Source organism: Stegostoma tigrinum, chromosome 17 (genome assembly GCF_030684315.1).
Source record: "Stegostoma tigrinum isolate sSteTig4 chromosome 17, sSteTig4.hap1, whole genome shotgun sequence".
Taxonomy (NCBI): Eukaryota; Metazoa; Chordata; class Chondrichthyes; order Orectolobiformes; family Stegostomatidae; genus Stegostoma; species Stegostoma tigrinum.
In genome coordinates, this window is record NC_081370.1 from 19,416,697 (window position 1) to 19,439,534 (window position 22,838).

The 22,838-nt window shown below is 41.6% G+C and overlaps 1 protein-coding gene across 8 annotated transcripts in view; it reads left to right on the plus strand.

Annotated features, from left to right (window-relative positions):
* Positions 1-22,838, plus strand: part of dagla (diacylglycerol lipase, alpha) — a 319,027-nt gene that overhangs the window by 206,691 nt on the left and 89,498 nt on the right. For all 8 annotated transcript variants that reach the window (XR_007249020.2, XM_048545917.2, XM_048545916.2 and 5 more), the window contains 5 exons: positions 2,755-2,889; positions 4,937-5,014; positions 15,884-16,008; positions 18,408-18,564; positions 20,921-21,004. Coding sequence is in view for 7 of the 8 variants with exons in the window: in XM_048545917.2 (XP_048401874.1) it covers positions 2,755-2,889; positions 4,937-5,014; positions 15,884-16,008; positions 18,408-18,564; positions 20,921-21,004 (579 nt within the window). In the remaining variant the exon portion in view is untranslated. The remainder of the gene's footprint in view (positions 1-2,754; positions 2,890-4,936; positions 5,015-15,883; positions 16,009-18,407; positions 18,565-20,920; positions 21,005-22,838) is intronic.

Sequence of the window (22,838 nt, forward strand, 5' to 3'; positions counted from 1 at the left end):
TTTCGGAACTGAAATTTTGCTATGCTCAGACTCTCAGCTGTTTGGATGTTGAATTGGTTACTCAGTGGCAGACCGGTGCAGGATAGCCAACCATAGAGAATGTTGAAAAGAAATGAGAAAGAACAGTGTACCACAGTGACTTGGTTTTGGGCAGGAGGCGGTTTTATTTTAGAGTCCTCTGGATTGGTGGTTTTCTGGTTTTTGTTCGCTCCAGTTATTCTGCAAATATAGACTTTTTGAAAGTGTTGAGAAGAGAATTCCAGTCTGTAAGAAGTAAGTAAAAGTGTCTGGAGGTCAGTGAGAGCTGTTTGCATTGACTGGTGACTTTTGAATTCCAGGAAGATATGTAGTCCAAGTGCTTGCAATTCAATCCATCTTTCAAGGATTTCGTTAGGTGTAGTATTCATTGCTGAAATGGGTTACTGAACTGACAAATTGCAGTTCTTTTGTTTGGTTGGTGTGGACTTGTTGGGCTGAAGAGACTGTTTCCGCACTGTAGGGATTCTAAAAAGAAGTCAATCTTCCAATGTGGGACTTTGCGATCAGTGAAGATTGATCATAGATCATTGACATTAATTAGTTTTAAGACCATAAGAATTAGGAAAAGGAGGAGGCCATTTTGCCCCTTAAGCCTGCCTCTTTCCTGCCTTTTTCCTGTAACCCTTGATTCTCTTACTGATAAGATTCTATCTATCTGAACCTTAAATATACACAAGGATTCTGCCCCCACAGCTCTCTGTGATGATGAATTCCAAAGAGACCCAACCTTCTGAGAGAAGAAATTCTTCCTTATTTCAGTTTTGAATTGTGCCCTTTATTCGGAGACTATGCCGTCTGGTCCTAGAATTTCCCATCAGAGGAAACATCCTCTCAGCATTTAGCCTGTTGAGCTCCTTAAGAATCATCTCCCAATTCTTCTAAATTCCAGTGGGAAGAGTTCCAATCTGTTTAAACTCTGTTCGTAAGATAACCCCTCCATACCAGGGATTATCCTAGTAAACCTTCTCTGAATTGCCTCCAATCTTTCCTTAAATAAGGGGACCAAAACTGCTCACAATACTCTAGATGTGGTCTCACTGGTACCTTGTACAATTGCAACAAGACTTCGCTACTATTGTACTCCAACCCTCTTGAAATGAGGGTCAAAATTTCAATTGTATTTCTGATTACATGCTGCAGCTGTGCGCCAGCTTTGTGTGTTTTGTGCACAAATACCCACCAAGTCGGTTTTGTGTTGCAGCTTTCTGCAGTTTTTAAATAATACCTTGTTCTTCCTTCCAAAATAAACAACTTCACACTTACCCACATTCTACTCCATTTGTCAAAATTTTGTCGTCCAACTTAATCTATCAATATATCTCTGTAAACTGTTTGCGTCCATCTTTCAGCCTAACTTTCCACCTATTTTTGTCATTTTCAAATGTGGCTACAGCATATTCGCTTCCGTCCTCCAAGTCATTAATATATATCGCAAACATTTGTGGTCCTAGCACTCATCCATTTAGTGCTAGCTACAGTTTGCCAAGCAGAAAAGAAATTCTTTATTCCCATTTGCTGTTTCCTGCCCATTAGCCAATTCTGTATTCATGCCAATATACTACTTCCATTATCATAGGCTATTATCTTATGACTTAACCTTTTGTGTGGTACCTTGTAGTTTATCTGTGTTCCACTAAAGTTACATTCTCAATAATAAATTGTTGAATTTTATTTAAGTTGTAAACTTGGTGCTCAATTTTTTTTTTGTAAAATCTGGTTAAGAGCAATTGAGCAATTTTGACATTCAGTGAATGTTTTAATTTCACTGTGTTGCAAATCCATTGCTATCCCTGTGCCGTAATAATAAATGAATGCATGCATATAATGCAAATAAATGTATGGGTTTTGTAAGTGCATAGTAGCAAAGAGAGCCCCCTGTTCAACCTGTTGACTCTTGTGTAAGGGGGCTGCTGTGAATTATCAATAAGTTAACCTATGAGAGATTTGCAACCCTAAAGTCACAATTAGATTTTTAAGACTTCTTTAAATATATGTTGTATTACTTTCTGATATACTCATGCTTTGTAACTGGCTAAAATCCGACTGTAAAACTAGCAATAATTTCTCGCTAAAGTTGCTGTCATGAGCCACTCAAATGAGTCTTTGGGTACCTGGCCTTGAAAAGTTACATTTGATTCACATTCAAGTGTATTGCCAGTTTTTTTTTACAAGGTAAAAACACCTGTACATGTAGATTCAGTCATCAACCTGAAAGCTTAGAACTGGGTATCATCAGGATAAAATATGGAGCTGTGAGCATCCTTACTCAGATAAAAAGTAATGCAGAGAAAGGATGAGAGGGAAGAAACAACAGTAATAAACATTTTGGAAAATATTCATTAAGTGGAATATGTAATTTTTCACTTTAACAAGCTAACAAAATTGTCTCCTCAGGACGATCAGAAGTTCTTTCTTCTCTTGAGTAGAACTGACTGAGTTTTGTCCTTCTTTGTAGTATTTTTATGAGAAAAATGGTCAGATTATTTTGTTTCCTTCCATTTATTCAAGAGTCTGTTGTATTGTCTAAAAATATGATTGCATCCTGTTAATATGATTTCATTGTTATAAAAAGAGCTCACATCAGATGCAGTGTTTTTTCTCTCCCCAAACTAAATAAAGTATCTGCACATATTTATATGAATCTCTTTATAATAAACTAATTGACTGACTTAGGATTTTTATTTTTCTATTCTGAGCAATGTTTCTTTTTCACAGGATGCCTATTCTGAAGTTGCTTTTCTTTTTGCTGAGTTCTTTCGAGACTTGGATATTGTGCCCTCCGACATCATTGCTGGCCTTGTATTGTTACGTCAGAGGCAGAGGGCCAAGAGATTTGCTGTTTTGGATGAGGTATGAAATGGAATCTCTGATTTTTGGGGTAAGCAGCAGATTCTGTGGTCTGTGTTTGGACCAGCCAGTGGGGTCTGTGGGCTTTGGACCGGGCAGGGATCAGTGTTCAGAAAACCCTTGACCTAGGCAGTCTGTCCTGTTGTTGATCAGATGTCACCATTTCACAGGTTTCTGTCATCCCAGATATGATTTCCTGTTCCTTGCTTATTTTCTAGCGCTGGGATCATTTTAAGTTCAAAAACTGGAATCCCTGGCCTGCGTTATTGTGTGATACCAGTCTGAAGACAAAGATTTGCTTTTGCAAGCCATTGTGTGGTTTCTCACATTTGCATATTGCTAACCTCTATCTGTTTATGGACTGTTCCTCAAAAGAATCAATCCCAGGAAAAGGCAAGGAAGTATTGAGGACATAAAATGCCCCCAAGTGGATATCTGCCTCTAGCCGCCCTCGACCTTGAGAAATATCAGTTAGAAGAGGCTGAAGGTTTAGCCCTTAATTTTCCATTTATCTAACTCTCATTCATATGTTCAGCGGTTCCTATACTAAGTTGCCCCTCTTTTTTTAAACTTGATCAATGTTTTGAAGTGACCACAAAAGAAATATGTAAACTTATAGTTTCACTTACCCCTGTAATGTGGAAGTAACTGACTCCATCCACTTCCAATCAATGGGCCTGACTATGTAACTGTCACAACTCAAAACGGATAAAATGCTATCAGTCAAGCCCAACTATTCCCAGAGTTGTCACAAATGTAAACAGATTTAATCAAACTATCCAAATGTTACTTTCTTCTTTTACTTTCTTTTTGCAGTCTAGGTAGTTCTCACTTGCATTGGTCCCACACAAGCTATGGCCACCCAATCAGGAGCCAATGAAGATATTTTTGTCAAGCAATTATCCAACTCATCCCCATCCCACTTGTATCCAAACTCATTGGCTCCCTGGTATCTACATTTGTTCATACTTTTCCAGGGAAAGCAACCTTGTGCACATCTCAATATGCTGTAGTAAACATGACTTTTTTTACAACTGCAGCCATCTCTTTATTTGGTCGCCTTGGCTTAAAGCAGTATCTTCATTTTATCGAGCCACGGTCCAAAAATAATGGAAGTAAAAAAGATGTGATCTTTCTGCAGCATTTATTCTTCCCTTTGTGTAATTCGATTGAGAATTTAGTTAGTTTCTTCACTGGTCAAATACCATGTCAGTATTGGTACCCCTATTGCATTAAATATGCACGTAAATATTAAAAATACAGATTCATACATTTTTCCAGATGTGCTAATTCAATGTTGTAGATTTGTATTGTAAGTGCTGTTTAGTGAACTAATCTTAACTCATTGATTTCCCTAAATCATTTAGTTGACTCTCATACAATTTGTTTTATACTTACTAATATTAGAAGTTATGATATTGATAAATATACCATATAACTGAGTTAAATGTAGATCAGAAAAACCCCAGTTTGATTTCTCATTTGCGCTAAATTCATTGGCCCCCAACTGGTGCAACAGCAGGAGTTTTTCAATTGAATTTGTGTCCCACAGATACTAAAGGAAAAAAAAACTTCTGTTTTCCAATAATAAGTATGCAAGCAGTGATAAAGAGAGGATGAGGCACTGGCCCAGCTTTTCATCAGATAGCTCATAAGAATGGTCATATGGCTGAATTACTGGAAATTAATCAGCACTGATTAATTCAGTCCACCATCTTCGCTTAGAGCTTGAAGAGAAGCCTGGGCATAAGTCAGTGAATAGAGAAAAGAATGGGTGTTGCCAATATGTATTACACTTAACCAGACTAGCTGGTGAATGTTGAATCTTAAACCCTGTGAATTTATTTCAATCTTTTCCCTATGGACCTGTTGAAAAACTGTGATCTCATTCTCAGCTAGTATGAGCTGCAATACAAGAAACAGCGGTTTTCATCTTCAGTACATCAAAAAAACAAATGTGATGAAATGAAGAATGGGGAAAAATGATGTCTAATCTTGAATTTTCTGCTGATGACATAGCTGATGTCATTTTTCTTTTTCTCTCTTGTAGGCAAACAATGACATTTTGGCCTTTTTATCAGGAATTCCAGTCACAAGAAATACTAAGTATCTTGACTTGAAGAATGCAGTGAGTGTTGTTCCTTACTATATTGAAACAATTTGGCGCATTGCCAATGTATAAAGTGGCTTGTACTAAAGTGAGAAAGGATAATAAAATAAGATTGAATTATTCATTGTGAGAAACCATTTTCTGAGAGATGTGTTTTAGCATGATGAAAACCTTGGAGTCTGAGAACAAACTCTAGTTATTTCTTGATTAGTTTAATGGTCAAATACGTGTTACAGTCAAACAGCAGGTTTAGCTGATAGTTCAAGTTTTCAGTTGATTTCATCTCTCCTGAAATTTACCATATGTGCCAGGTACACTTGCTATATTGCAGACACAAAGGCATTTTGAGAGTGAATCCTTTCAGTAACTGAAACAGCAATTTATCAAACTGCTTTGTTCTCAAGCAGCAAAAATAGAAATTGCTGGCAAAGCTCAGCAGATCTGACCGCTTCTGTGGAGAGAAATCAGTTAATGTTTCAGGTCCAGTGACCCTTCCTCGGAATCGGTTAAACCTGCATACCTTATAATTCACTTTGTCTTTTGTTACTGATTTAACACCTCATAGCATATGATAAATGTGAATTCCTTTTTAAATGGTTTCCTAAGCAGCACAGTCAAGGAAATGTGAGTCTGTACAATTTTCTATTCTCAGTAGTTAGGATGCTGTGTAAAAGATAGGAGCAGAAATAAACCATGTGGCTCTGTGGATCTGCTCTGTTATAAGATCATAGATAGTCAGCAATACAGCTATCAATGTCAGCTTTGAATATGCTAAATGGAGGCCAAATCAAATTGTGAGAGATACAAAAGCAAGAAGAATAGTCTGGAATATAGTCAGACCTCATACCCTTGAATGTCCTTACTAGGAGGACATGGGGATAAGTGAGTATTTGTGCGTGCTGACTACAACATCCACCTTATTTATCTAGGATTTAGGCACAGTTGATTCAGGAAATCTAGAGTCTCATAGCTTGATCCCAGTCCACTCCCACGTGCCCCATATGGCCTTCATGCTGACCCATATCTCCAAATGCTGTCAATGCCCCTCATACCCTCTACGCCTATTCAATACCAACATATATCTCTACCTACCCACTTGGCTTCACATAAGGGCGGCACAGTGGCTCAGTGGTTAGTTCTGCTGCCCCACAGAGCCAGAGATCTGGGTTCAATTTTACCACTGAGTGACTGTCTGTGTGGAATTTGTACATTCTCCCTGTGTCTGTGTGGGATTCTTCCAGGTTCTCCGGTTTCTTCCCACAGTCCAAAGATGTGCAGGCTAGGCGGATTGGCCATGCTAAATTGCCCACAGTGTTTGGGGATAGGTAGATTGTGGGGGAGGGGTGTCACCAGGGGATGGGTTCTGGGCAGATGCTCTGAGGATTAGTGTGGACTTGTTGGGCTGAAGACCCTTTTTCCACACTGTGTAGGGATTTTATGATCTTCTGTGATAACAACTTTTCTAGTAGTCACCACAGACATATTTCAGTAGCAATGTGCAGAGAAAGATAAAGCTTTTACAAGTCTGATACAATTTGACAGTAATATGCAAATTTGACAATGGGAAAACAAAATGTCAATCACTAAAGCATCTAAACTTACAAATCTTCTTCAAGTTTTGTTCTTACATAAAAACGAACTCAAGATCTATTGCTATGCCTAATTCTTGATAAGTCTGTTCAAGCGGTCAATAAAATTACACACTCTCTGAGATAATTGTCATTTTCAAACTTAGCCAAGCATTCGTCAGGAAATGGCATTGGGGCAATGTCAGTAAATAATTCACATACTTGGAAAAACAGGGATTGATCCAGATAGTCAGCAAAGATTTGTTAAGGGGAGATCCTGTTTGACAACTTTAATTCAGTTTTTTGAAACAGTGACTATTATATTGATAAGGATAGTACAGTTGATGTGGTTTTACTCTGATTTCAGCAAGGCTTTTGGGACGGTCTATTATGGAAGAATGGTCTAAAAGGTAAGACCTCATGGGATCCAAGGCAAGTTGGCAAATTGGATCCAAAATTGGCTTGCAACCAGGAGGCAAAAGGTGATGGTGGAGGGATGTTTTTGTGATTGGAAGCCTGTGACCAATGGTGTACCACAGGGATCGTGCTGGGACCTTTGTTGTTATGTACATTAAGGATTTGGATGTGAATGTAAAAAGTCTAATTAGTAAAGTTTGTAGATCACACACAAATTTTTCTTGTTGATGTGAAGGGGATGGTTTCTGGCTAATGTCTGATATTGATCAGCTGGTAAATTGTCCAGAACAGTGGCAGATTAAACTTAAATCTGAGAAGTGTGAAGTTATGCATTTTGGGAGGCCTAATAAGGAAAGGACATACACAATGTGAATGATGGGTCCTGAGGGAACATTGAGGAGCAAAGGAACATTTGTGTACAAGTCCATAGTTCCCTGAAGGTGTCAGAACTGGGCAGAGAATAGATGAGCAAGGAAGTCTTGATAAAACTTTACTCACGAGAAGCTTGAACAGTTCCTCAACTTTACTAACACTTTTCACCCCAACCTCAAAATTCATGCGGACCATCTCTGATACCCCCTTCTCCTTCCTGGACCCCTCTGTTTCCGTCTCTGGTGACCACCTTGAAACCAATATCTATTTCAAGCCTATCGATTCCCACAGCTACCTAGACTACACCTCCTCTCACCCACCTTCTTGCAAGAATGTGATTCCTTACTCCCAAATCTTCTGCATCCATCTGCTCCCAAGATGGGGTGTTCCGCTCCCACACATGCCAGATGTCCTCGTATTTCAAAGGACCGTAACATCCCCCCTACAGTGATTGCAAATGCCTTCAAATGCATCTCGTGCCTCCCACACCTCTGCCCTCACACCACCTCTCCCGAACATAAACAAAAATAAAGACAGAATCCCCCTTGCCCTCACATATCACCCCACCAACCTCTGCATCCAACCTCCGTATCATTCTCTGCCATTTCTGCCACCTACAATCTGGTCCCACAACCAAAGATATATTTCCATCCCCACCAATATCTGCCTTTCGTAGGGACCACTCTCTCCTTGACTCCCTCATCTGCTCCACACTCCCCACTAACCCCACCAACCCCGACACCTTGCCCTGCAACTGCTGGAAGTGCTACACCTCCCCCCTCGCCTCCATTCAAGGCAAAAAACAAAACTTCGACATCTGACATGGATTCACCTGCACATCCGTCAACTTGGTCCGTTGCATCTGTTGCACCCGATGTGGCCTTCTCTACGTCGGTGAAACCAAGTGGAGACTCAGACCGTTTTGTATAGCATCTGTGCTCTGTATGTGACAAACAACAATACCTTCTGGTCGTGAAACATTTTAACTTCACCTCCCACTCCGTGGGTGACATGTCTATCCTGAGTCTCCTCCAGTGTCACAATGACACCACCGAAAAGCTGGAGGAGCAACACCTCATATTCCACTTTGGGAGCCTACACTCCAATGGCCTAAACATGTATTTCACCAGTTTCAAAATCTCCCCACCCCCAGTCTCATCCTATGACCAACCCTCCCTCTTCCCCGCTTCCTTGACCTGACGCAATTTGTCCATCATCTCTCCCACCTATCCACCTCTCCCACGTCTCTGACCAATCTCCACCACTGCCTTCCTGCACTCACCTATCACTGTCCCACTTACCCTTCCCCAGCTCCACCCGCCCATTTATTTAAGAGCTCCCTTTCCCCTTTCCCCTCCCCCACTTCTGAATAAGGTCCCAACCCAAAACATCAGCTTTCCTGCTCTTCTGGCTGCCTGGCCTTCTGTCATCCTCCAGCTCCTCACAAAGATTTTTAGAGTAGTTTTAAGAACTGGGATTGGAGTGAGTAAGGAGGAGCTTTTCAATGTAAATCAGCAAGTATGTTACTTCAGCATAAGTTTTGTATGTAGCTTCTATATCATAAGGGTTTAGTTAGAAATCTGCAGATTATTGAAACTAAGAAAGTCTAAGCCCTCAGTTTTGTGGATCTTCATGAAAGAAGATTCTATAGTACATATGTAGGAAACTGAGCAGATTCAGTTAAGGACAATTTAATGATTTGATATACAAGAGGCCCCCGATTTACAAATTTCCAGTTACTACACATTTGTACTTATGAATCTGACCCGATATATAGTTTTAATTTTAAAGACCAGTGATATGAACATTTTGTGTACTGAGGAATGGCTGTTTTCCATTGTTCTACATTGCGCGCTGACTTGTGAATGGACATCAGGATGAACCCGCTCGTAATCTGGGGATTACTGATAGAGATAACTAGGTATAGAGCTGGATGAACACAGCAGGCCAAGCAGCATCAGAGGAGCAGGAAGGCTGATGTTTTGGGCCTAGACCCTTCTTCAGAAAAGGCTCCTTGGACAGCACCTTCGAAACCCTTGAGCACTACAAAGTGCAAGAATAGCAAATACCTGGGAACATCTTCACCTGCACGATCCTGCCAAGCCATTCATTGACCTGACTCAGTGTTGCTGGGTCAAAATTCTGGAACTCCTGATAGCGTTGTGGGTGCCCCTGATGATTCAAGAAGGCAACTCACCACCACCTTCTCAAGGGCACCTATGGATGGGCAATAAACAAAGGCCTAGACAGTGATGCCCATCTTCGAGAGTGAACAAGGAAAAACCATTGCTAGTTTTTGTGTTGAACAGTGCTTCCTGACAGAACCCAAGGATGATTTTGCTTTAATTTTAAAATTGTGCCCTCTTGTCCTAGGATTCCTCTCAGGAAAAATTCTAAATTTCCTGTTTAAAAAACCCTAAATGTTCTATAAATAACTAATATTTTAGGAGTTCTGTTTTATAATTTTGTTAATGCACATTGTTGTAGATGTCTAGATATTTGGGTTGAATTATTATTCCAAATTATTTACTTAAAACCATTACAAACAAAACTGGCAATTGTATTTTTGATAGTTTTTTTGATTTACTTATTGCCACATGTATTTTGTTACAAAGTATAGCAAAAAGTGTTGTATGGTATCGCCACTCTGTCTTAATATACAGAAAAATAAACTAAAATATAGAATATAAAGACAGAAAAATGAAGAAATAAAAAGTTTTCAACTTTACGGTCCTTCTCATTAAGTAATCTGCTGTGGGCCATGGGTCCAGTGACCATTCTTCTCCTTCTTGCCTCCACTGACATCTTCAACAGAATGAGTCCTCAATGGTAACCTTGCCAATGTTCATGGTGCCAATGCTGCTAGGTGCTGCACCAGCCCAAACATGACATCGCCACCCTGAGCCTGCTTCAGGCTTACCTCGTCGATTCCGCTGCTGCTGATGTCACTGGGCCTTGTACTAGGCCCAAACTCGCCTCCACCACTGCCTCCAAAAATCTGCACCAGATGCAAAAGCAGCAGTAACCATGAGATGGTGCTGAGACCGCATCATAAATGCAGAAGCTGCCAGGAACCCAAATCTGCCTATGCTGTCGTCACAAAACCGCCATGCTGACCCCTCTCACCACTGCTGATGCCATCGCTTCTCTTCAATAAGATGCAAGTACAAAAAAAGAAAAAAAAATGAGAAAAGAAAAAAAAAGGAAAAGAAACAAAAAGAAAAGCGGACGGAGCAGACAGGCCCCAGGCTTCAAACTCCGTTGGCATCTTAGCGGAAGCAGTAGAAATGTATCAAAAAGGCTTAAATAAGTGATGAAGCTGGAGCACAATAGAATTTGGTATTTTCTTTCTTCCAACTCCAACCCCAAAATTTTCCTCTTTCTTTCTATGGGACAGGCAGTTTGCTGGCGGACAATTCTTAACTGGCAACTTTCTGGTACACCAACCAAGTGGTGATTCTTCTCGCATGAGCGGAAGCAATATGAGGGTCGGGTTGTCATTATGGTCAGATATTTCTGTTCAACGATGTTAGCTGATAGCATTTGTCATTCTACTGTGAAAATGACATTTCAGTAAAGTAATTTCGAACTATTACTTCAATAGATTCTTGATTGTCCTTTATTTATCAAAGCAAACACTAACAAAATGTGGTGTAGACAACAAATTTTCTGTTCATTTACCCTGATGTAGTGATATGAGGGTTGATTTCTCCTTGAGGAATTCTGTATTTTCGTAAAGTTTTTGCTGTCAAAATGTCACTTTCTTCCATCATCCTTTGTTACATTGGGAAAATAATAAATTCAGCATACCCCTGAAAGTAAGAATGGTTTAATTCAGAGACCAGAGATTAATCTGATATTGTAATTGCAATGAAGCAGTTCCCTCTGCTGGGAGAGAAAGCAAAGAGCCACAAGTAATCCAATTGGTTTATAAACGATTGTCATTATGGAATCCTACAGTTCAAAGGGGCTGTTTGGTGCATTGTGCCTCTATCAGCTTGCTGAAAGAAGTATCCACTCAGCCATATGCTAGTTCCTTCCCCATAGTTTTGCCGCTTTCTTTTATCTTTCAGTTATTGATGTAATTCTCTTTTGCAAGTTACCATTGAGCTTAGTTCCACCATATTTTCAGGCAGTACATTTCCAGATCAAAACTATACACTGCATATCTTGTGTCTCAAGCAACTCTTTGCCAATTATCAAATTTGTGTAGTCTTGTAACTAATTCTTACATTCTCTATCAACTTGAGTGCTTCTGTTAAAACTATCCTTAACCTCTTGTGCTCTGTGAGACTCTTAGCTTCTCTAATCTCTCCAAATAATTTGAGTTTCTCACCCCAGTTCCTTTCAAGCCCTGAAATTTGTAGTTGTATCTTTAAGATTTTAAACATCACACGTTTAATGTCTTGTTTCTGTACATCAAAAACTCACAGTATGTATCTTGTGCTTTAAGTGAACTCTAAGATCTGCTCCAGCTTCTTCACTTCCGTCTCTTCACCAGACTACAAAAAAACACTTTGATTAGAGTTCTTAGAAGCTTTCATGACACCCTGAAATATTCCACTTGAATACATCTCTATTATCACAACCTACCGATCATGCCACTGATCAGCAGTGTAGCTCTTCTCCAAATCTGTAGCTTTGGTTTTACATTTGTTAACTGCTTTGAGTGGATTTGTTGCACCAAACATGCTTTATAAATTAGTAAAATGTGAGGCTGGATGAACACAGCAGGCCAAGCAGCATCTCAGGAGCACAAAAGCTGACGTTTCGGGCCTAGACCCTTCATCAGAGAGGGGGATGGGGGGAGGGAACTGGAATAAATAGGGAGAGAGGGGGAGGCGGACCGAAGATGGAGAGTAAAGAAGATAGGTGGAGAGGGTGTAGGTGGGGAGGTAGGGAGGGGATAGGTCAGTCCAGGGAAGACGGACAGGTCAAGGAGGTGGGATGAGGTTAGTAGGTAGCTGGGGGTGCGGCTTGGGGTGGGAGGAAGGGATGGGTGAGAGGAAGAACCGGTTAGGGAGGCAGAGACAGGTTGGACTGGTTTTGGGATGCAGTGGGTGGGGGGGAAGAGCTGGGCTGGTTGTGTGGTGCAGTGGGGGGAGGGGATGAACTGGGCTGGTTGAGGGATGCAGTGGGGGAAGGGGAGATTTTGAAACTGGTGAAGTCCACATTGATACCATATGGCTGCAGGGTTCCCAGGCGGAATATGAGTTGCTGTTCCTGCAACCTTCGGGTGGCATCATTGTGGCAGTGCAGGAGGCCCATGATGGACATGTCATCAAGAGAATGGGAGGGGGAGTGGAAATGGTTTGCGACTGGGAGGTGCAGTTGTTTGTTGCGAACTGAGCGGAGGTGTTCTGCAAAGCGGTCCCCAAGCCTCCGCTTGGTTTCCCCAATGTAGAGAAAGCCGCACCGGGTACAGTGGATGCAGTATACCACATTGGCAGATGTGCAGGTGAACCTCTGCTTAATGTGGAATGTCATCTTGGGGCCTGGGATGGGGGTGAGGGAGGAGGTGTGGGGACAAGTGTAGCATTTCCTGCGGTTGCAGGGGAAGGTGCCGGGTGTGGTGGGGTTGGAGGGCAGTGTGGAGCGAACAAGGGAGTCACGGAGAGAGTGGTCTCTCCAGAAAGCAGACAGGGGTGGGGATGGAAAAATGTCTTGGGTGGTGGGGTCGGATTGTAAATGGCGGAAGTGTCGGAGGATAATGCGTTGTATCCGGAGGTTGGTAGGGTGGTGTGTGAGAACGAGGGGGATCCTCTTGGGGCGGTTGTGGCGGGGGCGGGGTGTGAGGGATGTGTCGCGGGAAATGCGGGAGACGCGGTCAAGGGCGTTCTCAATCACCGTGGGGGGGAAGGTGCGGTCCTTAAAGAACTTGGACATCTGGGATGTGCGGGAGTGGAATGTCTTATCGTGGGAGCAGATGCGGCGGAGGCGGAGGAATTGGGAATAGGGGATGGAATTTTTGCAGGAGGGTGGGTGGGAGGAGGTGTATTCTAGGTAGCTGTGGGAGTCGGTGGGCTTGTAATGGACATCAGTTACAAGCTGATTGCCTGAGATGGAGACTGAGAGGTCCAGGAAGGTGAGGGATGTGCTGGAGATAGCCCAGGTGAACTGAAGGTTGGGGTGGAAGGTGTTGGTGAAGTGGATGAACTGTTCGAGCTCCTCTGGGGAGCAAGAGGCGGCGCCGATACAGTCATCAATGTACCGGAGGAAGAGGTGGGGTTTGGGGCCTGTGTAGGTGCGGAAGATGGACTGTTCCACGTAACCTACAAAGAGGCAGGCATAGCTGGGGCCCATGCGGGTGCCCATGGCCACCCCCTTAGTCTGTAGGAAGTGGGAGGAGTCAAAAGACCGCGTCTCCCGCATTTCCCGCGACACATCCCTCACACCCCGCCCCCGCCACAACCGCCCCAAGAGGATCCCCCTCGTTCTCACACACCACCCTACCAACCTCCGGATACAACGCATTATCCTCCGACACTTCCGCCATTTACAATCCGACCCCACCACCCAAGACATTTTTCCATCCCCACCCCTGTCTGCTTTCCGGAGAGACCACTCTCTCCGTGACTCCCTTGTTCGCTCCACACTGCCCTCCAACCCCACCACACCCGGCACCTTCCCCTGCAACCGCAGGAAATGCTACACTTGTCCCCACACCTCCTCCCTCACCCCCATCCCAGGCCCCAAGATGACATTCCACATTAAGCAGAGGTTCACCTGCACATCTGCCAATGTGGTATACTGCATCCACTGTACCCGGTGCGGCTTTCTCTACATTGGGGAAACCAAGCGGAGGCTTGGGGACCGCTTTGCAGAACACCTCCGCTCAGTTCGCAACAAACAACTGCACCTCCCAGTCGCAAACCATTTCCACTCCCCCTCCCATTCTCTTGATGACATGTCCATCATGGGCCTCCTGCACTGCCACAATGATGCCACCCGAAGGTTGCAGGAACAGCAACTCATATTCCGCCTGGGAACCCTGCAGCCATATGGTATCAATGTGGACTTCACCAGTTTCAAAATCTCCCCTTCCCCCACTGCATCCCTCAACCAGCCCAGTTCATCCCCTCCCCCCACTGCACCACACAACCAGCCCAGCTCTTCCCCCCCACCCACTGCATCCCAAAACCAGTCCAACCTGTCTCTGCCTCCCTAACCGGTTCTTCCTCTCACCCATCCCTTCCTCCCACCCCAAGCCGCACCCCCAGCTACCTACTAACCTCATCCCACCTCCTTGACCTGTCCGTCTTCCCTGGACTGACCTATCCCCTCCCTACCTCCCCACCTACACCCTCTCCACCTATCTTCTTTACTCTCCATCTTCGGTCCGCCTCCCCCTCTCTCCCTATTTATTCCAGTTCCCTCCCCCCATCCCCCTCTCTGATGAAGGGTCTAGGCCCGAAACGTCAGCTTTTGTGCTCCTGAGATGCTGCTTGGCCTGCTGTGTTCATCCAGCCTCACATTTTATTATCTTGGAATCTCCAGCATCTGCAGTTCCCATTATCTCTGATGCTTTATAAATTCCCAGGTTGTGAATCAGCTCAAATATCTGTAACTCTAATCTGTAAAATTGTAACAATAATAAATGTTTGAGTAATTATAAGTAGTCTAATAGAGAAGGTGTTAATAGAGGTGTACATTACACAACTACAGTTTATAATTTTTTGAAATTAACAGTAAATTTATAATCTTGCAATCAACCAAAAGTTCTTGCTGCTTGCTAAGATTATTTTATTGTATTTAAATTCTATATAGAGTTGTTTTCGTGTGATTTTCCACTGTTTGCAGGTGCATTTTGGCATCTGGGCGGTAGAATCAGCAATTTCATATGAAATGGAGCTGGTTTGATAAGTGCATTAAATTACGTTGAAATGAAATAAAAGCTGGTATGAACCTTGTTAGTTATTTGCAAGATAGAGTGGATCTTATTTATGAATCACTGTCTCAAGATTTAGTGGTCACCTGTCATAGGAATATAAGTATTTTAGCAATGGAATAAAACTTCAGCCATACTCCTCCATCTCTTTCAGATGGATGAGTTAACCTTCCATTAAATTTGTCAATCCTTTCTCTCAGCAATTCAGCTCATTATCTCTTGAATATTATATGCTGCCTGCTTTTATGGGTATGAAATATAGCTTCATGATGGTGTTCACCTCATTTCATCACTTTTAATATAATCAAATCAAAATTACATCATTTAAACAGATGAGCTTATGTTTGTTCCAGGGAATAGTTGGTGTGCAAGTGAATTGCTGACAACCATATTATACACACTGAAAAATGAAAACACAAACTATTTAAAAGAGTTTGACTTTGGAGGGATTGCAACCAGTACTAAATAGGAAAGTTATTTAACACAATGCAAACAAGTCACTTAAATTTGTCACAGGAGAAGATCAAAAAATCTTAATGAATAGATCTTGTGCCAGTGAGAGAGTGCATGCAAAGTTTTGTAACTACATTTATTTTTCAAAAAAAAACTTAATTTAAATCCTTGATTTTTTTTTCTATTTAGCAAGAGATGCACATGTATAAGGAGGTGTGCTACTACATGCACTTTGCACTGGCTGCCTATGGCTGGCCCTTGTACCTAATGCGAAACCCAACCTGTGGACTTTGCAAGCTGGCTAGCTCATGCTCGTGAGTAGTATTTATTTCCTAAATTTTGTGAAAGCAATTTAGTACATTGAAATATGGTAGGCAACAAGTTCTGATCTGCTGTACATTCCATGGATTATTCAAGTACCATGTGTAAATGTTCTATACCTGAAAACGTAGAAGCAGAGAGTTTTAGTTGCTTTTCTATTTTAGTCTACTAAAGGCCAGAAAAAAAATGGCTCATCTCGTTGTAAAAATGGTCCCAAATGAAGTGAATAGGATGTGATAATGGGAACTGCAGATGCTGGAGAATCCAAGATAACAAAGTGTGGAGCTGGATGAACACAGCAGGCCAAGCAGCATCTCAGGAGCACAAAAGCTGGCTCTCTGAAGGGTCTAGGCCCGAAACGTCAGCTTTTGTACTCCTGAGATGCTGCTTGGCCTGCTGTGTTCATCCAGCTCCACACTTTGTTACAATGAAGTGAATATGATCTTGTTTCCCAGTGGGTAGAAACTCACAGGTTAACCTTGCCTCAGATTTATTATGATTCGATGTTTCTTTGGTAAACTGTTAAGGGGTTATGGTACCTTTGGGGAAAATGTTGAGAGGCGAAAGGCCATAATAGCAGCACGTTTGAAATACACATTCTGATTGAGTAAAGTCAACATGCTTCATGAACAGAATGCCATTATTTGACAAGTTTATTACATTTTTTTGAAGAGGTAACAAGACCATAGGACACAGCAGCAGAGCATTCCATTTGGCCCATCATGTCTGCCTTGCCATTCAGTGAAATCTTGGCTAATCTAATAATCCTTGCCTCTAGTTTCCTGCCTTGTACCTATGACCCTCGATTCCCTTTCTGATTAAAAGTCTCTATAATCTCACCCTATCCGTATTTATACTTAATTACACAACCTCAGTAGTTCTCGGTGGTAAAGAATTCCACTACACTCAGACGAAATTCTTCCTCACTTCTACCTTAAATGGGTGACTCTGCTCTGAGATTATGCCTCAGGTCCTACACTCTCTCACAAAGGGAAACAACTTTTTTGCATGTGGTCTGTTAAGCTTCCAAAGAATCTCAAATGTTTCATTATGGTCTCCTCTCATTCTTCAAAGCTCCAAGAAGTTGAAGCCCAACCCACTCGACCTATCCTCAGAAGAAAATCCTTGCATACACAATCAACCCTGCAAGCCTTCTCTGGGTTGACTCGAATAGCAATATGTGTTTTCTTGGACAAGGCACCAATGCTGTTCACAATATTTAAGCTGTGATCTGACCCATCAACCCATTATGCCGCAAGGTGCTAGATTTAGATTTCTGATGAAGCTTCTTATAGCATCTTTGCAAGGAAGGAATGTTCAAGAAAGTAATTTCCTGGGAACTTTAATGCACCTTCCATCAGTCAGTCATGGAACTGCACTGGCAGGGGCCTGAGTGATTGTTGCCACTGCTCATTTTCTTAAATTATTTACTCTATGCAGTTTAATAAATAGATCAAAATGTACTTCTCAGAGACCCTTTTCGCGAAATTCAGTATTAATTATAAAACTTCAGGGAATTCAGTTCAGGCCTTTTGATTGAAATTGCTTAATGTCACATGCTGTTGAATTGTGCCATTTCCACTTTCTGTTGCTGTCACTTTTAATACAATCGCCGTGATTGTGAGCACCACTGCTTTTCTATCTCTCTCCTTTCTTTATTTGTATTCCTTTTGTTACATTTTTATTTCCTTCTACTTTCCTTCTTTTACTTTCTATTTTCCCCCTCTCACCATTACTGTAATCATTTTCTTCTTATTTCTTTTATTGTTGACATCCCCTGGTTCTGCTGCTGTCCGTTTCTGTTTTTTTTTCCCACTGTTGGTGTATATTTTTCTCATTCACTATAACCTCTACTTCCGTTGAAAGTATTCCTACATTGCACAAGTCAGGAACAACCTTAATGATTGAGAATAATTTAGAGTATATTTTAAACTAATTTGTATATTTTAAGTTTAGGGATGAGTATGGAGCTATTTGCAAAGGTGAAAGTAGATGTATGAGCAAAGAGAGCTGTGGTCAAATGAACATTGTTAAGTAGACTGACACTTTTGCTCATATAAAATCATGTCAGTTCCTGGAGATGTGTCATAACTTGTCCAAACAGTTTGATTTAATGATTTTTTTTAAAATCAGCTGAGTGAGCGTTTTGAAAGAGACATGCCTAATTGCACATACATACTGCGCTCTAAACAGGCCTGCAGAATCAATTGCACATAAGCATTGCCCAACAACAGTTAGCTGTGTTCGTGGGTACGCATGCTGGTATCAATTTAATAGCATGTGTCCAACCTGAATATGACATTCAAGTTGACTTCAGTGAACTGGAAAGCAAGAATTATATGAATGAATCAGTATATTACTTTTAAGCACATCATTATCTTTTATTTTCCAGGTGTTGCTGCTTTTGCCTCACTCGACCCAGATATGCTCCAAGTGTGACGGTTGAGGAAGACAACTGTTGCAACTGCAATGTCATTGCTATCAAGCGCCACTTTCTGGATGAGAATTTTTGTTTAGTTGATATCGTATATACTTCATGTCACGATGCGGTATGTCGTTTGGTACAAATTATTATTGTTGACTCATTTCTACTCTTCCTCTAAATGTTCTGAGAGTTCTTTATCATCTACCTGAGAGGGAGAACTCTTGGTTTAACGTTTCATCTGAAAGTCAACAATTCAGAAGTGCACCATTATTTCAGTATTGCATAGGTGTATGACACAGATTGTGTGCTCTAGCACCCTCCCCCGTGTGTGTGGCACATGCGCAAACACACCCATCCCCAGCTGTTCAACTTGGAGGTGTGCTCCCATTGAACCAAGGTTCATGTTTTGTTCATCCACATCCGAGACAGCTGCAGTGCTACGTGCCACTTGTCTGCGACACAAACCGCAAGCTTCTGGTGCTACTGAAATGAACAGAGGAATATTAGTAAACTGTGCAGCACTTCTAGGGTTATATATTAGCTATTCCCAGAAAAATGTTGACTTCTTTTTAAATAAATGAATAATTTTCCTGCAATTTCTGTTTCACTGTCCTTCAAACTGTACACTCCTACTGACAAGATTTTATATCCATTAAGTAAATAAAAATTATACTTTGCCTTTTTTGTTCTAGATTGTATTTATTTAAATGTGTATATTATAATGTGCATAACATATGTTGCTGTGATTTACTACAAGATTAACCACGTACTGGCCTCATGCCAGCATTTACTTATGCCACTACTGCTTGTATTATTGGTTGTGGGCCCTGAGTACGTTCTGTGTGTCAATCATCTGTGTTTGAAAGCAGTAACCATCACTATCCCACTCTAAAAGAAGTGGTCAGATATTATATAACATGGACAACTGAGACAGAATTTGTCAGTTACAATGATAGCAGATCTTCAGCAGAGCAGGATTTCCATCAGCCTCATTTCAGATTTGTGCTTCCATTAGGTCTCATTGCAGCATGGCAAGCCATTTACCTCAGGTGTGGGGAAGCGTTACTGTCATATAGCGTAGCAGGATGATGATTAAAATATGTATCAAATACAAAAAAAAATTAATCCTCCTTTTGCCTGTAGAACTCTGGTAAACCTCCAAAAATTGCAATTTCCGATATAAACACCAGGTACAAGGAATGCACCAGGACTCCTGCTGCTCAGGGTTCCTGTTACCATGTCTATCAAATGTACCGTGAAAATGGTACAATATAAATGATACTTGTTTCATATAATATTTGAGTAAAAATACATTAACTCTAGATGGCAAATCTCCAAATTGCTTTTGCTGGGCAGGGAGCCCACAGAGCCCAGCTGTAGTTGTTTTGCTTCACAAAGCACTTAGCTTACATCCAAGTTGGTTGGAGTAGGCAGGGGGACTTTGGTATAATTCTGTCTTTATTGAATGGCATTTATGTTTTTGACTTGCTGGGACTCTAAGATGGAAGGCCCACACTGCTTGACAGCAGCAAGGTTAGAAAGAGGAAAGGTGTAACAGGAAATACGGATTATTTGACATCAAGTTTTTACTGTAACCCAGGGAGAAAAAAAAATTATTCCTAAAGATGAAAACCTCTACAGTTTTGAGGCCTGAAGAAAGAAAACAATGACATGTATTTGCACAGTACTTTGCACATCTGGGGGACGCAATGTAACCTTTGAATTTCTTCTGAAATGTGGTCACTGTAATGTAGGCAAACTTGCTAGCCAATTTGTTACACAACTTGTTCTGACAAGCAATCTGAATGACCAGTAAGTTTGTTTTTGAAAGGTTTGATTAAGGCGTAGATGTTGACTAAGACACCCAGGTGAATTCCCTGATGCTATTAAGAGTGTTGTGGCATCTTTTCCATTCAGTATAGCGGGCAGATGTAATCTTAGATAAATGCCTTATTGAAAATGTGCCCACTTAAGTGCAGGACAAAGTAACTAACAAAGTGTTAGCCTGGACTTAGCTCCAGGCTTTGGGATGGGACTTGAACTTGTGAATTTTTCACTCGGAGGCAAAGGCGATACCAGTGGGTCACACAGAAATATTGAATTAGATCAAGGGTATGTATTTAGAAGGTTGTTCATTTTAACATAAGTAAGATATGGAAAAATGTAAAACCATGTGAGAGAGAATATTTGCTCTTCAGAAAGGACAAGAAATTTCAGAGGAGCAATGAACTTGGTTGTTGGATGGTTTGAATCCAGTTAACTCCTGTATTCAATACAGATCATCTTTACTTTTGTATAAGGGAATTAACCCAGCCCTGAAACATTGAAATTTAAAAGCAACACAGTTGCAAAATGTTAGCTACCATTGCCTATCTCAATGTCTTATTAGGATCTCTCGACTTCTTCAACCATTATTTTATCATAAAGTTTGTGTTCATTACCTTTATGCGAATTTAATTAATTTTGAATTTTCTTCCTAGGTTTTTGAAACCCCTTTCTTTGTTGCTGTGGATCATATGAAAAAGAAGGTTGTGATCAGTATTCGAGGGACCCTTTCACCAAAGGTGAAGTATTATAACTGTCCTGTCGATACACAAAGACGAGTCCATTCCCAGAATGCTGCACAATTTATAAATCCTTGTGCCCCATATGATAAGATGTGTAATAATCTGAGAGATGATGAGCTCAAGGAAGAAATAGTTGTTTTATGCTATTTAACACCTAATGTGCTTTTTTTAACAGAGAAAAAAAAATGATCTGATCCATAAAACCATTTGTTGAGTGTTTCCATGTTCTGATACTTCTCTTTCAGTGACTGTACAGACATGAACATGCAGCTGAGAATGTAGGCGCACCTGTGCGCACACAACACTGCACTGAAATTTAATTTAGTTTGATGGGGAGGTGGGACTCTGAAGAAGAAAGGGATCATTGAGAATTCAGGGAAAACACATTAACCATCGAGAGCACGTTTACTATTCAGGCTAGCTAGGGGCACGGTAAAAGGAGGGAAATAACTTCTGGTTTAAAGTGCATTTATTTCAATGCACAAGGCCTAACTGATAAGACTGATGAGCTCAGAGCATGGATTGGCTCTGGGGATTGGGATATTAGAGCCATAACAGAAACATGGCTGAGAGAATGGCAAGACTGGCAGCTCAATGTTCCAGGATTCAGAAGCTACAGGCCTGACAGAAGTACAAGTAAGCAGGGATGGGGAGTTTCCCTTTAGATAAAGGAGGATGCTTAGAGGGGATATTCTTAAGTGGTTGTCAAATTAGGCCATACATTTAGAACTTAGAAACAAGGACGGGATGGTCACTGTGGCACTGTATTAAAGACCCCCAACTAGCCAGCGGGTACTAGAGGAGCAGATGTGTAGAGAGATTGCAGATACCTGTAGGAATAACAGAGTAGTATTGGTTGGAGATTTTAATTTCCCCTGTATTGACTGGGCAACCCAGCGTGTAAAAGGCCCAGACAGGGTGGAATTTGTCAAATTTGTCCAAGAAAGTAGTGGGCCCTACTTGGGAGGGTGACAATCTGGACCTCCTCTTGGGAAACGAGGTCAGGCAGGTGACTGAAGTGTCAGTCGGAGAGCACTTTGGGTCCAGTGACCGTGACACCCTTTATTTTTAACATGGCTATGGAGGAAGATAGGACAGGTCCACAGGTTAAAGTGCTAAAGTTGAGCAGGGCTAATTTTGGGGCCCTTAGACAGGATCCAGCAGTGGCCAATTGGGTGAGACTATTTGAAGGAAAAGGAACGACTGGGAAGCTTTTAAAAGTGTGATATCAAGAGACCAGGGACAGTGTATCCCTGTCACAGTGAAGGGAAAAGCTGGCAGGTTTAGGTATCCCTGGCTGACGAGGGATATTGAGTCTCTGGTCAGGGGAAAAAAGGAAGCATACATTGGGTTTAAGCTGTTGGGCTCAAGTGTACCCCTAGATGACTGCAAAAAGTGTAGGAGCACATTTAAGCGGGAAATCAGAAGAGCAAAAAGAAGGTTTGTGATGGATCTGACAAATAACTTTAAAGAAAATCCCAAGAGGTTCTTTGGCTCTATTAAGAAGATGGTGAGGGAGAGAATGGGTTCCTTTACAGATCAGCATGGTTATCTGTGTGTGGAACCACAGGAGATGGGGTGGATTTTTAATGAATATTTCTCTTCAGTGTTTAAGGAGAGAGTCATGGATGCTAGGGAAATAAGTGGGGATCTTTTAGATCACATACATTATATCAGAGAGGTGGTGTTTGCAGCCTTAAATCACATTAAGGTGGATAAGTCCAACGGTCCTGATCAAGTCCATCCTCAGATATTGTGGGAGGCTAGGGAACAAATTGCAGAGGCCCCTGCAGAGATTTTTGTTCATCTTTAGCTACTGGTGAAGTTCCGG